At 50.2% G+C, this 17,344-nt stretch overlaps 1 protein-coding gene across 1 annotated transcript; it reads right to left on the bottom strand.

Moving 5' to 3' along the window:
- Positions 1 to 426: 426 nt before the first annotated feature.
- Positions 427 to 11,687, bottom strand: TBR1 (T-box brain transcription factor 1). The gene is made up of 7 exons (XM_035130690.2): positions 11,406 to 11,687; positions 10,804 to 11,357; positions 9,422 to 9,576; positions 8,753 to 8,874; positions 7,918 to 8,076; positions 6,754 to 6,815; positions 427 to 1,387 (listed from the first exon to the last, which is right to left on the bottom strand). The coding sequence occupies exons 1-7, from the start codon at positions 11,685 to 11,687 to the stop codon at positions 427 to 429; spliced, it is 2,295 nt and encodes a 764-aa protein (XP_034986581.2).
- Between the last annotated feature and the right edge of the window lie 5,657 nt (positions 11,688 to 17,344).

Below are 17,344 nucleotides of genomic sequence, written 5' to 3'. Positions count from 1 at the left end.
GGGGACCTGGGTACAAACAACTGGGGGGGGGGAGCTGGGGAGCGTTCCCTATGTTCCCTTTGCTTTTGCCAGGGGCGAAGCGATTAAAATCACCACTTCAGATGGGAAAGAGATATGGAGAGAGAGAAAACGATTTCTCGTCGCGGGTGCCGAGCCCAACCCCCACTGCGAAGCTAAAGTGGGTTCCGAGCGCGGATGTGCCGCTCGCGCCCTAACACGCGTGCGTGAGTGAGAGAAAGCGGAAGGGGAGCGAAAGACTGCGCGTGCGCAGGGCCCGGAGAAAGAGAGGCGCTCGAGTGACGCGCCTAACTAAGCGCCTAGCCCCTCGCGCAGGCGCCGAAGCTTGGCGGGAAGGAATTGGCGGGAAGGGAGAACCATTGAGGGGAGGGGGAGGAGTATGTGTGGGGGGGGTAAAGGGCCGCCTCTCTAGCTGTGCGAGTAGAAGCCGTAGTAGCCGATGTCCTTGGCGCAGGTCTTGTCGCAGTCCCTGGGCGTCAGGGCGGGCTCGCTCTTGAGCGGCGAGGAGCTCTCGGAGGCCGGCGTGCCCACCGGGGAGAGCCGCCGGCGTTTGGCCTGCTCGTAAATCCCAGAGTCGGTCGAGTCGATGGACTTTATGGACGATGGCGTCTCGATCCAGCTCGAGTCGGACAAGTCCTTCGGAGGCTTCGAGTCCTCGGGGGGCTGCCCGGCCGAGGGAGGAGGCGGTGGAGGCGCCACCAAGGGGGAGCGCTCGGGGGGAGCCAGGCTGTCAGGCTCCTCGCCGCCGCCACCACCCCCTGTGGGCAAATAGGGGTTGCCCCCCGCGCGGGCGCTGCTCCCTCCGCCTCCGTTGGGCCAGCACGACAAGGCCTTGGCGCAATACTGAGGCGGGCTGCGCGCTCCCCAGCCCGACGGGTCCGGGTAGTAGCTGAGGGGCCGCGCAGTGCAGCCGGCGGCCTGCAGGGGGAGCGCCTTGACTCCGGCCGCCGCGTAGGACAACAGGGTGGCGGCGTTTCCCGCCAAATCGCCCGCCGGGTCGTAGGCCGAGGCTGCCGCTGCGGCGGCGAAGTCCAGCCTGTTGTTGGCGGGCGTGACGAACCAACGCTGAGGGGAGGGAGCGCCGGGCTCCTCGGCTTGCTGAGGGGACAGCAGCCCGTTGGGGTGAGGCACCCCCCGCTCCGGAACCGGCCCTCCGGGGCCCACACCGGCTCCTGCGCCGGCCCCCGGGTGGTGGTGGTGGTGGTGGTGGAAGCCGCGGGACTTGGCGTAGTTGCTGACGAACTGGTCCTGCAGGAAAGAGCCGGCCGCCGCGGCCGCCATGGCGTAGCGGGCGCCCGGCACGATCTGCGAGCGAGGGGAGTCGTTGGGCGACGGGGTCAGGCGGTCCATGTCGCAGCCCGTGTAGATCCTGAGGGGAAGGGGAGAGCGGGAAGGAGGAAGAGAGACGTGTGGGTGACGGGTCAGTCGGAGGGAGAGAAGACGCAGAGCATCGCAGCCGCCCTTTAAGCGCTGCCCTCCCCCAAAAAACAACGTCAAGAGAGCCGCTTCAGAGCTCAAATCCTTGCTCAACTCACTGGGCGTCACTGTCGTCAGGGGTACCAACTTGAATAAAATATTGAGGGGCCTGCATAATCGATTATGTGAATATGGTGCATGCACACCATTTGAATGGCAATGCCCATCAACTTTGGGGAAGTGGCCCCCCAAATATTTTTTGGGGGTGAAGACCCCTCAGCTCCTAGGAGTTGGCTCCTATGCCTGTCGGGGCACCTCAGGCCTACCCAACAGGGTTGTGGTTAAAAGGGTGTGTGTGCATGCCTCTCTGAAGTCTTAATGATCAGCATCGTATGCATGACTAGTGTTCAACCTATGGGATTCTAGTGTTCCTCCTGTAGTAGGGGAGGCAGCAGCCCTACAGGTGCTTCAAGACCCCCAATTCCTATCAGTCCCAGCCAGCGTGGCTATTGGTCAGTACTGGTGGAAAAAAATTGGGGGGGGGAGGTGTCACAAATTTCCAATCCCTGGATTAGGCTAATCTCATAAATCAAGTCGTCGAGGCATCTGAGCATGCGTCAAGTTCCTCTGCAGCCACACCACCACCACGCACATAAAGGAGAAGAGCAGTTAGGTGACAACGTGACTTCCCAGGCGGGCTTTGTGCTAAGGTTGCTGCTCTCCTCCCTTTTAACAAGGGGAGGACAATCAACCTCCGTTCCACAGCAGTAAATGGGGGTAACGCTCATTTCTTCTCATCTGGTTTAAAAAGAAAAAGAAAAATGTGGGGCTGCAGCTCAGGCGCCTCCTTAAGTTATAAAAAGTCAAACACCAGACTCTGCTCTAAAATGAAGAAATCGGGCCAGTTAAGAACCGTTGGGTTCCAAAAAGAAATAAATACAATGGTCAGATCTTGGAATGAATGGGTTCTCACTCCCCAAATTTCCTGTAAATGATGGTTGGGCTGGAGATAATAGGAGGGTCTTGGGAAGGATGGGGGAGTTCACCGCTATTATTCCTAGGGCAGCCTTCCCCAACCTAGGGCTGATGGGAGTTGTGGTCCAAAGCATCTGGAAGAGGCTGTCCTACGCAAATAAGGACCACAAATAAGGGAGAGTAAGACTGCAATGACTTCAGGACCTTGGACAAGGACCTCTCTAGGGCCGCTTGTCTCTAGACTCTTGACAAGTATAAGGCTCTGAGCGAGCTATCGGCAGAACAAAACACGTGTGCTTGGGACTCGAGGAAACCAGAGATTAAACCTCAGAAGGCATCCAGGGGCAGTAGTTCTATAACCATTCTGGGGTAGAGCTAGATTTTGTAGAGTAAGGAGAAATCCGCTACACAAGCTCTAAGAAAGCACCTGCTATTCTATTATATTCTATTCTATTCTAGTCATAATACAGAAGGATCCATGAAATGAACAATCCAAAAACCTTTGATTCGAGAACCTGAAGCTGCAATCCTAAACACGGGTACTGGAGAAACAAGTCCCCATTAACCTCAACGGGACTTAGTTCTGAGGACTGCAGTAAGCAACAGCTGGACAGAGGAGCCCAGGAAGAGTCAGTGCTAAAAACTGCAGGGTCAGAATGGACTAGGTAAGTGACGTGACCAGATTACTCGGGGGGGGGGCTGCTTACTCTAGATAATCACAATTCTCATTCAAAAGAGCTACAAGCTTCAAATCACGATGGGCAATTTTTTTTTACTGCAAAACACCACAATTTTATACAGTGCAAGGAATCTCCCTTTCCAGAAAACGGTATTTTAGGACGTCTCTTAATCTTGATCCAGCAACTTCACTGGACAGTCAAATGCTTGGGAGAGGGGACCTAGTGGGGTTATTTCGCGGAGAGAAACTAGCACAAGGGAAGTCTACATTTCTGCCCCGTGGATCTAAGAAACTAAACAAACCCGAGGGACCCGAAACCCTTAAAGTAACCTGGAACCACCCCACGAAAAGGCAGCATTCCTAACCCCTTAAATCAATGGAGCCCCGTGGATAACGAGAAGCCTAGAGCTTCAGACAAGGCAGCGCACCTGGAGATCCAGAGAGGAAGAGGATCGCTGCCTGGCTTGGAGCCCAGAATCCAATCAACTGAGTCCTCGTCTGCTTGATAACTAACCCAGACAAGGAAACATTGGATTATGTCAGATTCACTAAAGTACACGTACGACTTTTCTTTTAAAAGGCGTCCTTTTTTAAAGGGCGGGTGGGGTGGGGAGAACTAGACTGGGCTTTTTTTTTTTTCCTTCCCCTGGCCAGATTTATTTATTACCATAAAAACGAAAAAGGAAACCAACAGCGTGCAAAAGGTTAAGACCGGTTTTTCATTTTATTTTAAACAAGGCACCCCACCCGTCCTGCAAGAATAAGCCTGCCAGTGGGGTAAATCGACGCAGGCCCAAATACACGCAACAGGTACTCCGGGGCCATTTGTAGCTAACAGCAGGCGAGGCAGCCTCTGAGCGGTTCCCTGAATAAGCTGCTTAACGAGCTAAGCGCCAGCGGCTGTGCGAGCAGAGACCAGCCAGGCGGCGTTCAATTGCAACCGCTCCGATCATCTGAGGGGGCAGGCACACGATCACACCCTTTTATTCTCTTCCCGAGGTTGCTAATAAACGGTGGATCGCGGAGCAACGGAAAAGGAGATCTATAGCGCGGGAAGCCAGCAAGAACCAAGTTCCGCGCGCTGCTGTTGCCCCTATACGATGGCTTTGTGCACGACTCTGTCGCCGTAATTGAGGGAAGGGCCCGCACTGATTAACTCTTGCTAACTTGCCACCTGTTTCTTTGGATGACCTTGCGGTCGAGGCTGTTTACATTACGCATGGATTTAAATCTCTAGGAACTTTCGAAATAAATCCTGCATTGTAAGTCAGAGGAGAGGAGAGAGCGGGGATGGTTGGAGAGTGTTAAGGAATAGTTGTCCCCTGCCGCTGCGGAAAATTGCTATTGTGCGCCTGGAGAAAGGGCAAATAAAGCCTTTAGTGGCAAATACCCTTCACCATATGCAAGGAACTATTTATACATTCTCGGTCAGATTTGGGCTTTAGGGAACTTCCTGCTCCGCCCAGAAAGGAGCGATGCAACATCTGTTTCCAACAAATTTCAGTACCATGGAGAGTGACTTCAGTTTTGCTTGCACTAGGCTAGCTCCCCCATTGACTTTACCCATCCGGATTTGCACTCCCTCTCGAAAGCTGTTTGTGGATTGAGGTCTTAAAAGGTTGCTTCTAAATCGCCACTGAAGAAGGACGAAGGAGCCGAGAAAAAGGGTCCTTTCAGGCCCCAGGCAAGGCACATTTCTCCAACACATGTCTGAAAGGCTGGGTAAACCTTTCCAAAAGCCAGGCCCAAGGAACACAGGCAGGGTCAGCATACTTTTTTCCTCTACAGCCCTGAGGACCTCGGGGTCACCTGGTGACTAGCCTCCATCAACCTGCCATCCTCTGCACGTTTACATGGGAGAAACCCCACTGCGCACAGTGGGAATTACTCCCGAGTAACACGCACGCGCGCACACATGGGGCTGCGCTGCTGGCCTTACGGGGTCCTCTTGGGTCTCCAGCATCAGCCCCAGACGGCCTTCTCCCATCACAGATGGTGCTTTTGCTTTCCCAAAGGTCTAAGACTTGCAATGGCAGCCCCTCTCGCAACATTGCCCCCTTTACCAACACCAGTCCACAGAACTGCGTGTTGTTGATGTCTTCCCGACAGAGGAGGAAGGTCGAGGATGAGTCAGGATCTTGAGGGGGGAGTGCTGTTTTTTGAGAGGGGAGGAGGATCACACAGCTGTGGTGATGGGGGGGGGGTCACAGGAAGCAGCAAAGAGTCAGGTTGTTTCTTTCTAAATCGATTTCGCTGATGCGAAGCCTAGAGGTGAAATCAGGGCGCTTGGGAAGTCACCGACAGCTTTGCGAAAAGTCTAAAAGAGCACATCTCACAATTTGAGGCAAAACTCGTGATAATTGGTGGCTCTAGGAACAGAGACAAGCAAACATCAGCCGAGGGTCTTCTTCCGGGGGCAGCCTTTGTCCCTGTGGGGACAGGCGAACTCTAAAGCTATTCTTCAGGGCCGCCGGCTGAGAAATTTGGGGTACTGTATCTCGAAAACCTGGCTAAGCGCATCACCTATTTTGTAGCTATTTCTTCTATCGCGTTTGTTAACACTCCTTTTCCTTTGACTTGTAGTTAGGTGGGGTGGGGGGGAGTGGGGACAATCTTACTTGGCAAACTTATGATTAGATAAAATTCTAGTACTGGGTCCACCGAATTTTCCCTTTGTTTGGAAATGAATACGTCGCACACCTCATCAATTTATCTGTACAAGGGGCACTCCGGTATCAGCCAAATATCAAAGCAATGACTACAGTCAGCTGTTTTAGACAGCAAAATCCAAGGGGTGTCAGAGAATGGGGGTGTTGTTGTTTTAAAGACAGGTGATAACTTTTTGGGTTTTAAAAGCTCGCCTGCAAGCGCGTTAACTTCGATTCTAAGTAAGTCCCATTTGATTGCCTTGAATAGAACTTATTATCTAGAAAGGAAGCTTGCGATCACTGCATTTGGCTCAAGTCAAACTTTAGGATCACTCAGTGAATTCCCTAAGTTCGCAGGGCCCTCTCTCGTGATCTCCTTTGCCTAACCTGCCTCACAAGGTTGTTGAGTGATTGGAGGAAGAGCGGGATACGAAGGTGATTCGGTAGTTAGGTCGATATTTATTTCTAACACAAAGCACTCGGGATAGTTTAAAGAGCCATTTCTTCGCACAAGTAACCTGCCCCTTCTTTCACAAGTCTTGTGTCAATAAGCACAGCGCACCCTCCTGCGGGAAAACCCACAGAACTGAAGTCACGCCTCCCAAAGTGCAACTGTTACAATTGGGAATCGGGTAAGCAAAGGAGATGAGGCTGCACTCCCTACCCCCCCTTCCTCGTGCACCAAAATATGAGCTGGACGACCAAACTGCGTGTGCCCACCTGCGCGCACTTTTGGGAGCATCATTCGCACGACCTACTCTGCCAGCGTCTACTAGGGGTGCGGAAGATTCCCAAAGTCCTAGTTATATAGCAGCCACGCCAAAGGGGGTGGGGGAGAGAAACGGAATGGATTCCAGGAGCGCAGGGTTAGTTCCTCTTTGGGGAAGCCGGAAAAAGGCAACGAACATTTAACTGAGCCGTTCTTTTCAATGGAGGTGAAGAAGGCTACCCGATCTAAACATTTTCCTACTACTAGCCAGCAGAGAATAAAAAGACTCAAGTCTACAGTTGACTTACGTGTCATAGTTATCTCGGAAGCCTTTTGCAAAAGGGTTGTGATCTATTTTCAGCTGTGTGATCTGTGGAGGGGAGGGAAAGCAAGAGTCAGAGGTGCTTCATTGGATAGCACATTTCATACTTTAGGATTAGGACTACCAATAAAAATAAAACCCACCCAACACCACCATCATTTAAAGCGGGGATTCTGTTGTTTCATTTTGGGATTGCCACGCTAACAGGAACGGGAATAATAGTCATAGCAATGGTAATAATATAGCACCAGCAGCCCTAAAGAACACGCCAACACGCTTACATATCCTCCCACCGAAGAATTTCATTACTCTGATGGGCTAAAATGTTCTAAATTAACTTTCAAATGCAGTTTTTTTGCAACTCAGCCTAGAAACGCTACACTTCCCTTTTTTTCAACCGGTGTGATCCCGCGTTTCAGCCGTTCAAACGACTTATCTTCGCGCGCGGATCGGGGCTCCCTCACTTCAGCAAGTGCCCCACTGAACTCAGGGGGACCGACTTCCCAATAAACTCGGCTCAGGATCGGACTGCAAAAGCAGCTCACTTCGAGCCACGTGCTTTATTTTACGGCGCCAGGACCCAACAGACTGACACGAGATGTAGATGAAAACAAAAACCCGAGCCATTCAAGTAGAGCTGGTGGACACGCGAACAGCAGCCTCCTAGCCGCGTCTACTCAGAAGCAAGTTCCATTGAGTACAATGGGTCTTCATCCCAGGGAAGTGGGGGTTGGACTGCAGCCTAAAGAAAGCTGTTTACTAAAGCGCTCCAGCAACACGACACCTACCGCTTTCTCTTACGCATACAGACACGAGCAAAGCCAGTTCAAATGTGTGTTTGCGCCTTAAAACTGTACACACAAGAACTGCCACAATACTTATCAAGTGGCCAATGCAGGGTGACAAACGCTGGAAGCTGTTTTTGGTCTCCTGAAACTGGTGTTTGTTTGTTTGTTTTACTTCCTTGGAACATCTAATTGTTCTCCCTACTTTGGGATGGGGGGAGGTATTTAGCATCTTAAAATTACATATATATATATATATATATATATATATATATATATATATATATATATATATATATATAGCCGCGGGCCTCTGTCCCGAATTCGGAGCGGGATTCGGAGCGAACAGACAAAAAGCTCTTTACATCAGTGTTCTGGTAGGCGGTGACGGCGATAAACTGCGTCTCCGGGAAGGTGAAAGTTTGCACCCTGCCGGGCTGGCTGGTATCCTCCGTGCCGTCCTCGTTCACCTCCACCACGTGCAAGCGGGGCTGGTACTTGTGGAGGGATTGCAAGACCACCATCTGCGGGTGGAGAGAGATAATGGGTAGGTTGGAGCGAGTGGGTGCGGGAGACAGCCCAGGCTTGACCGCGGTTATTTTTAAGGGAAATAAGAGGAACAAGAAAGGGGAAGCAAGATCCACCCGGGATCGATAGCCTTCTTGCAGCGTCTGGGAGCCAGCAGTGTAGGGGCAAGCTTTGATCCGAAATCTTTTCCCCCCGCTCCCCCTCCCCAAATCGCACTAGTAATTTCGCGCACCTACCCAGCTCACCTTCAGAGATCCACCGCGGATTCCTTCGCCTTCCCCAATACCCCTCTTTGTTCTCCCTGATCCCGCCTATTTGCCTTTTCCTTTCCCTCGCGGTGGCTCGGTGGATCCGCTCGGTTCTTTTGAAACTGAAACCAGATCAACTCTTACTCGGCTTCTGTTTCAAAAGCGGGGAAATTGGGCGAAGGTGCGGGGATGCTACGATCCGCTGCCCTTAAGGTGTGGGTGAAGTGGCTCAATTGGAAAGCGAATGAAGGTAGTGGTGGGGACCCCTTAGGATCCACAAGCGAGAAGTCGATCGGGTTCTAAGGCAGTCCCAAGTCAGAGCTGATCGGCATGGGGCGAGGTTGCAAAAGGATAAAAGAAATCAAAGTCCCTCTTTCCTCCTCCTCCTCCTCCTTTTCTCTGGCATTCGGGCGCAACAACTGACCTGCCCGTTGTTGTTGGAGGCGCCTTTATTGTTAGTCAATTTCAGCTTCCCGAAAGAGATTTCCTGGCGCATCCAGTGGGCTCCTGTGTTGGGGGAGTCTGGGTGCATATAAACCCGATTTCCTGAAGGCAGGCAGAAGGGACACGTTTGAAAACAAAACAACAAGAGAGAGAGACCACTTTGGAAAGCAAGACACGAGGTGTGCCTCTTTCCTGCGCCCCCTCCCCAAGCCCTTCACAGATGGCTCTATTCAATTCCCCAGTGGAAATTGACAGCGCTCAGGAGCCGCGGCGACTCCCCTTCGCCTCATCTTTATTTGATTTTAAAAATCTCAACGCGGGGAAGGATTAAAATAGCCATTCTACACACACACGAGAGAGAGAGAGAGAGAGAGAGAGAGAGAGAGAGAGAGAGAGAGAGAGAGAGAGAGAGAGAGAGAGAGAGAGAGAGAGAGAGAGAGAGAGAGAGTACATACACTCTGTCTTTCCTCACCAGGTTTTCCAGGTCCCCCACCCCACCCGCCCTCCTTGGCGTCGCTTCCTCGGTCTAAGGCAGTCCAGCCAGACTCCAATTAAGCCTTCTCACCTAAGCGACGTGCGCGCGTGTGGATGCGGAGAGGGAGAAGAGAGAGACAGGGGGAGCGAACGTGTTAATTGGGGAAGGACTCGCCTTGTACATTGGTGTCCGCTTTGCCGCAAGGCACCCATTTGCCGCCTTGAAATCTCCAGTGGTTTGGATCGGCCAGGATGACATCCACAAAAATATTGTAGTGAGCCGTGGGGTCCAGACCAGATATGTTAAAACTTAAGAAAGGGAACATTCGCCTGTTTGGAGGGGGGGGGGAGAAAGATTTAACATGGAGGAAAAATAATCACAATAACACTATTTTAAAAAATACATTCGGATGCCCTAGCACGCACTACACCTCTCACTAGATTTCTTCCAAGCCAGCGTCGATCTTGCTCTCTGCTTTAGGGAGTTGCAGACTGTAGTTTCGTTATAGTGGCTAAACGGACCTCATCGGACTGGGACGGAACCTCAGTTTTGAATGAGCACATTTGCCATCTTTTCTCTCTCCCTCTCTCGGGTCGTGCGCCCGAGGCAATAACAGCTTCCTGCGTATTTCTCCTTAAGCCACAAGTAAAGCTTCCAAGTAAAGCCGGCTGAAATGGACGAGACCTCCTTCCGAGGAAACAGGGTTGTCACCAGGCAGTCAGACTCTGGTCCGAACTACGATGGCTTGAATAAATAGTAGCTACCCTTGTTTCGAAATAGATTTGCTCGGAAACAAATCCCGGTGATTTCAGTGGAGCTTACTTTCAGGCCGTGCTGTTTCTGATCCGGACGGAGCGCGGGGAAACTATGCAACCGGTCGAGCGCGATCCCGGTTGCAAAATGTCCTGCTCCGGTCCTAAACTGCTGGCCACCGGGCTCCCGCTCTCCCTAAGGTACAAGCCGCTTCTCAAGTCGCCAAAGGAAAGTGAGGAAAGGAGCGGCAGCGGAGCGTAGCACCCGCTAAAAAGTGAAGTAGAAAATATGAAGATAATAATAATAATAATAATAATAATAGAAGATTTTATAGTGAGGGAGAAAGCAATTGACGTCTGGACGATAAATGGAGCGTACGAAAATAAAAGTCGCCCCGAAGGTAAAAAAGAAATAAAGAAGCAAGGCACTTCTTTTTTGTTTTCGGCCTCTTAAAAAGAAAAAGAAAAAGCTGCTACTATGAATTCCTCGACGAGTTCCTGGTATTCGGTGCGTTGTCCAAAAGGAAAGAAAAACGGAGAAGGGGTGTGCGTAAAGAAGAACAAGAAAAGTTTTGAGCAAACCCCAAAGAAGGAAGGAAAGTCTGTTGGAGCGAAGGAAGCTCTTCCAGTGGAAACGTTCTTGGAGTTCGAAGGGGTTGTTTTTGTTTTTGCCTTTGCGTCTTTTATTCCACCTTCCACCCTCCCTGCCGCCTTTGCCTTGCGCCTCGCTGGCATTTCTTTCCCGCCCTCGCCACCCCATCCCGCCGCTCCCGATCTCCTCCAGGCGCCGGCGCCGCCGCTTACCTGCCTTGCTTGGTTATGATCATCTCGGTCTGGTGCCGGTGGAACTTCAGCCAGAGCGGCCTGTTGCATAGGTAGACCTGCGCCTTTCCCGGGACAAGCCCGGCTTGCGCCGAGGGGAACTGATAGAAGGGAGAGCCCTGGTACGAGGGGCCGTACTGCTGCGGGTAAGGGTAGCCGGCGGCCGGGTAGCCCTGCGGGGCCGAGTTGGACAGCAGGCTGTTGTAGGCTCCGTTGGCGATGACCGGGTGGTGCGCCATGTATCGGCTGGGGCTGGCGATGGAGAAGGCTGCCGCGTGCGGGTTGTGCTGGCCCGGGTAGGGGAACATGCTAGCGGCCGTCGGGGGAGCCGACGCGGCGGCCGGAGGAGCGCTGGACGCGGTTGCGGCCGCGGGCGACGAGAGCAGGTAGCGATCGGCCGCCGCGGCCGCTGCTGCTGCTGCTGCTGCCGCTGCCGCAGCCGCGGCCGCTCCATCGAAGGAGGGGCGCAACTGTTCCGCGGCGCCTCCACCGCCGCCGCCGTCCAAGACGACGGGCGAGAGTTTGGCGCGCTGCTGCTGCTGCTGCGGAGGCTGAGGCTGCTGTGGCGGTGGCTGCTGTTGCGCGTCCCCTGGCGGGTCTTTGGAGTCAGAGAAATTGTCTGCCTCGGCCTGATTCGTCATCCCCCCCCTGGCGATTTTTTTCAGAGGTGAACTCCTCTCCAGGTTGTCAGCGCTCGACGACAGGATGGCGGCGGCGGCGGGATGGTGGTGGTGCGGATGGTGATGTTGAGGATGCTCGTGCAAGGCAAGCTCGGATCCGCCCGACGCGTAAGCGCCGCCGCTCACATGGAGAAATTTCTTGGAGAGCATCATCGACGGAGGCGACAGACAATGCTCCAGCTGCATCGCTCCAGACCCAGCCCGCGCTCTCGCTTTGCCTGCCCGCCTCCCCCCACCCCCCCCAAAAACAAGCCCTGTTGGTAGTGCTTGGGTTTTTTCTTTGCTTTCTTAAGGCCACCACCGCCGGGCCCTCATCCTGGGACCCCTCCTCGGCGAGGTATCCAGAGACGCTTCTCCCACCACCCAAGGCTGGTCCCAAACTGAAGCCACGATTGCAGTCTTCTTTTCTCGGGCCCCCACCACCACCACGTTCCCTCCTTCTTCTCCTTCTTCTTCTCCTTCTCCCGGATTTCTCCCCGGGAGGAGAGATTGGCCAATTGACACCGCGCAGCAATCAGCCAAGCCACACTTTTGATCTCCCTGCTTGCGGAGCGCATGAAACGGCTCCTGCCATTGGTTCACCGCTGACTGTAATTTAATTAGATAGACATTAATTAGGATAATCACCTGGCTCCCGGTCGCGACGAGCAAGGCAAATGGATGGGGAGAGACTTTTAAAAATAAAATAAATATTATTAATATGATTGCGGGGGTGGGAAGGGGATAGGAAGGCTGTGGGGAGAGGTTGTTTGTGTTTGTCATAACTGCGTGACCTTTTTGTTTGGGGGGAGGAGGAAGAAAAGACACTCAGGGGCACCTTAAGGAGGAGAGAGCGAGTGAGCGAGAATGTGGGCTTTAGGATCAGTCCCCACCTGACGCCATACAGGCCAGGGGTCCAAGCGCCGAGCCGCGATGTCCTGACTCCTAACCATGTGCTTCCACCGCAAGTTTCAGCTCCCTTTTTGGCATCCGAAGCAGGCGACCCTGAGCCCAGAGTCTAGGATAAGACTGGACACCTCTTCAGGTGCAGCGATTGGACAGGCTACCCTCCTCCACTCTCAACTATTAACACGAATTGACCACGGGAGAAAAGCGCCGCTGCCGGCGACTAAAATATAATACGAGATGATCTCAGGACGCGTCAGGGTCAGCTTCATCCTGGACTGCCCTCGTGGAAATAATAATAATGATAATAATAATAATAATAATAATAATAATAATAATAATAATAGTTATTATTATTTCACTCTAATTCCCTCCTCCCCCTCCCTGCCCATTCCATGTCGAAAACAAACACCAGCATAGAAAAGTAACTACAACCCTAGGGGGTAGAAAGGGAACGGGGAAAAACAACACCCCTTGTCTTTTTCTCCATCTGTATTCGCCCAAGGTATTATTTCCTTTCAGTTTTGAAATAATCATAAGCTTGAAGTGCCTTAATGTATTTGCCTTGATGTTTACGGGCTCTTTGGTAAATAAATATTTTATCTGCACGCAGTGCATGCGGGGGAGATTATCAGAGACAAGCCGCGCACGAGGCATCCATCTCCAGTCAGAGCGACATTCTCCAAAGCCCCCACCTCAAGCTCTCTCTTCCCTGCACCGCCGCTTTCTTCAGGCTTGTGTTCCTTCGGTGTTTTTGAATATTTTTCTTTCACACGGAGCTCTCTCCTGTGATAATAAGACGGTTGTCACAAGTAATTACCTGGATTTCGTAGGAATAAATTAACATGCTGCTAGAATCAGAGGAAATATGTTCTAAACCACGCTTTTTTTATTGAGAGAGAAGAGAGGGGGGTATTTTTAAAAATCCAGGCTTAGTTAAACAGTTTGAAGGCCATTGGTTTCAACAGGAGAGGGTTGTTTGCCTTTCAATCAATGCAGCGCGATCCTGCTCCTTGCGGCTCAAGGGTAAATCCCTAGACCAGAATTAGGTTAGGATACCAGCTTGAAAATGGCTGTCACTAATTAAATGGAAAACACAGCAAATAATTTTTAAAATATAGAATTAAGGGGATAATATGCCACTGAGACAAAGTAAGAGCTGCCTAGCAGGGGGTTGGGCTAGATGACAGTCGCGGTCCCACCCAACCTTACAATTCTTTAATTCTAAAGGGAGTAACACACTTCTTAGACAGGATGCGAAGAAATAACTTTCTTCAATAGCACAGCATATCTACAGTGTTATGCTGTGGACAGTCCCCAATTGGCTCGCCATCCCACCAATCGCAGGACAGCAGTCTGGGAGGAATGAAGACCGGACCATATTTTATAAGTGATCAGCTTCCTCTATTTCCATTTTGAAAGCTGAAACCCACTGCAGGCAAAGCTCAGCGCCTTGCCTCCTCCCAGAAACTTATTTTTCTATTCTTTTTTTAAAGCATCCAAGTCCGAACAAGACTTTGGTGTAACTGGGAAGCTGGCATTCCACATGGTGACCTGACATTAATTCCAACCACATCTGTATTATTTAACTATGTTGTCCCTCTGAATTTCGAAAGGGTTCAAGCTTTATTTTTAGCCCCTCTCCCAAAATCTGGAAGTTCTGCTCAGCAGGTTCCAACGCAGAGAAAAATATGCAGAGAAAAATGTGGGAAGACAGTCATTAAAATAAACCAGTCCTGCAATAATAGAAATGTTGAGGTTCAAAGTCCTTAAGGTTGTGTGTGTGCATTCTTTAAACTTCCTAGCTGATCTTACTCTATACAGTATGCAATTTAATTCCACATCACCATAACTTGTTTATATTCTGCAATGCTGGAGAGACTAAATGTGGGGCAGGTGGGGGGGGGCAGAGAAGATAGAACCTTAAAACTTTAGAGTACAATGGAGTCCTTAGGTTAGGCAGAAGGCTTTTAAAAACTGGTTGTCCAATCAATTCCATTAACTAAAACATAAAAATCCCAGTAGGCATAAACTTGAGGCATCCATTCTCTTGCAATGCATGCATTAAGAACAGAGTAGCCATGGGTTTATCTGCCCTTTACAGAGACTAGTATCCAAAGGGTACAAACCAGGCGAGAAAGGTGGTAATTTCAGTTTCCCAAAGCATCCTGAGCTGTATCCCATTAAGTTCTTCTTGGAGTAGACCCATTGAAATCAATGGCCCTAAGTCATGCCTGATGGTGTGAGTGGCTCCACTCTATGATTTAATGCAATCTTCTGTTGTGGCCCTTTAATGTAATTTTAAAAAACACACATTTCAATGGGAAATTCCAGCATGATGCTGCTAAGTTGCCATTCATTAGTACATTCCCTGAGGGGCAGTCCTGTTAGTTTGTTTCAGCAAAAGCGGATGCCCCAATAGAGTTGTGTTAGCCTTTAAGGTGGCTCAAGTCTCTTACTGCATAGCAGAAATTTATTGTGTGGAACTTCCAACACTACAGTGCTTAGCTGGTTATCTCAGTACAGAAAACCATTTAAAATATAAGGGAAGAACTCTCTCAGACTGCACAGGACAGAGATAAGACATGCCTTAACACAGGTCTCTGCCTCAGATATATATCTGAGGTTGTTCATGATGTAGATTTTTCAGCTAAGAACATTTACCTGCATTTTATCATTTCCACTAAGGAAAATGCAAGTTTGAGACATATGGAGAGTCTTGCTTGAGAGGCCATCATGAAGATTCTCCTGGGACAACAGTCAAGCAACAAATGGCCACATCCATTGTCCAATAATATTGAGAATCAAAGGGCAAAGGGGAAGGAACTCCTGGAAAACTTACCTGACCCTATGTCTGCAAATGCTATTCTAGGCTGCATTAATAGAAATATAGTGTCCTGGTCAAGCCTGGGCATAGCCATGGGGGAGCAGGGAGGGGCAGCTGCCACCCAAATCAATAAAAACCAATAAAAATCCATAGCCGAGGTTCTGCCCCCCTCCAACAAAAATCCTGGCTATGCTCATGTGATAAAGAGAAGCAATAGTCCTACTCTATTCTGCCTTGGTCAAACCACACCTAGAGAACTGTGTCCATTTCTGGGCACCACAATTAAAAAATGATATTGTGAAGCTGGAATGTGTGTAGAGGAATGTAACCAAGATTATAAAGGGTTAGAAACCCAAGCCTTATGAGGAACAGTTGAGGGAGTATTAGTATGCTTATCCTGGTAGAGCCTGATAAAGAGGAGACTGAGTGGAGATATGATAGCCATCTACAAATATCTAAAGGCATGTGACATGGAGGATGAAACAAGCTTGCTTTCTCCTGCTCTGGAGGCTAGGACCCGAATGAATGGGTTCAAGTTACAAGAAAAGAGATTCTGACTAAACATCAAGAACTTTCTGATGGTGGGACCTGTTTGACAGTGAGACAGACTCCCACAAGAGATGGTGGACTCTCCTCCCCTGGAGGTTTATAAGCAGAGGTTGGAGGGCTATCTGGCATGTGATCTAGTTGGGATTCCTGCATTTCAGGGAGTTGCATTCAGGAAGCAGCAATTCATATGCTGAAGGTCAGTGGCTTGAAAGATCGTAGGAAAATTTGATGAGCTTAAACAGCACATTCTTAGCTGACTGATGAGTTGTGACTTACACTGGGTTTACAGTGCAATCCCGACCATGTCTACTCAAAAATAAGTCCTATTGAATTCAGTGAGACTTGTTCCCAGGTAAGTGGGGCTAGGATCTAAGCCAGGCATAGGCAACCTTGGCTCTCCAGTTTTGGTACTACAACTCCCATGATTCCTGACCACTGGCCCTGTTAGCTAGGGATCAAGGGAGTTGTAGTTCTAAAACATCTGGAGAGCCAAGGTTGCCTATGCCTGATCTAAGCTGAGTGCCAGAATGATCCTTTAGAGCTGTGTAGAGGAAAGAAGGCAAGATCTAAATAGAAACCTGTATGCTTATAACAGAAGTAAAAGTAAAGTTTTGACAAGTGTAACACTGGAAGTTGAGGCTGGTGCCTATTGGCAAGGATACCTATAGTACGAGGAACTAGAGGCAATAAATTCTAATTTTCTCCTCCTGCTGCCGAATTCTTGTAGGTGGAGACACCATCAGTTATACCCTACACATGTCTACTTAAAAGTAACTCCTGCTGGGTTCAGTGGGCCTTAGTCCCAGAAAATGGGTTGTAGGTTTGCAGCCTTTCATCCTTATTAAAGCAATGCAACCTTGGCCCATTTGATTGCAGTGGAATGTGGGAACCGACTGCAACTCAAACTATCCCCAGCAACTATTGCCAGTGGTAAGAGATGGTGGAAGGTGTAGTTCACCAAGATCTAGCGGGCACATGTGGCTATCCTGAGCTTGGAGGAAAGATTCACCTTGCCCCCAGCTGTCTGAGAACAAATTGCTAGGCTTTGTCATGTGTGTATTTGTGTGTGGATGTGGTGTGTATATCCAGTCTGTGCATATCCGAAATAACTAAATAAAGCATGTGATTTGGGTCATGAACTCACATTTATGCATCAGTGTCTCGAAGATGATCAGGGACACTCTTAAGCAGGCATCCCCAAACTTCGGCCCTCCAGATGTTTTGGACTACAATTCCCATAATCCCTGACCACTGGTTCTCTTAGCTAGGGATCATGGGAGTTGTAGGCCAAAACATCTGGAGGGCCACAGTTTGGGGATGCCTGCTCTTAAGCTTCCAAGTTGCTCTGAGGCCTTGGTCTTTCCAAACATTTAAACAGGGGTGGGGGGCTTTTCTTTTTAGACGGAGGGCCACATTCCCTGATAAGAAACCTTCTGGGACTATGTTAAGAACTGCTCACAGGGGCGTACAGGGGACACACATGCACCAGGATGCAAGCTGTTGGGAGTGGGGGAACCACTTCAATTTCCTTTAGAAAAAGAGCAGTAAAGCAAAATAAAAAAATTCTTTCAGTAACACCTTA

Source organism: Zootoca vivipara, chromosome 1 (genome assembly GCF_963506605.1).
Source record: "Zootoca vivipara chromosome 1, rZooViv1.1, whole genome shotgun sequence".
In the NCBI taxonomy this organism is placed as follows: domain Eukaryota; kingdom Metazoa; phylum Chordata; class Lepidosauria; order Squamata; family Lacertidae; genus Zootoca; species Zootoca vivipara.
Note: the sequence above shows the minus strand (reverse complement) of the source record. Positions and strands in the feature narration are given on the sequence as shown.

Excerpts from the sequence above, each read along its gene's own strand:
- TBR1 (XM_035130690.2), bottom strand. The coding sequence starts at position 11,687 with ATGCAGCTGGAGCATTGTCTGTCGCCTCCGTCGATGATGCTCTCCAAG. Across the intron at positions 11,358-11,405 it reads CCAAAGACCCGCCAGGGGAC|CAGCAGCGCGCCAAACTCTC; the intron begins GCGCAACAGCAG and ends CCGCAGCAGCAG. Across the intron at positions 9,577-10,803 it reads ATCATAACCAAGCAAGGCAG|GCGAATGTTCCCTTTCTTAA; the intron begins GTAAGCGGCGGC and ends CCCTCCAAACAG.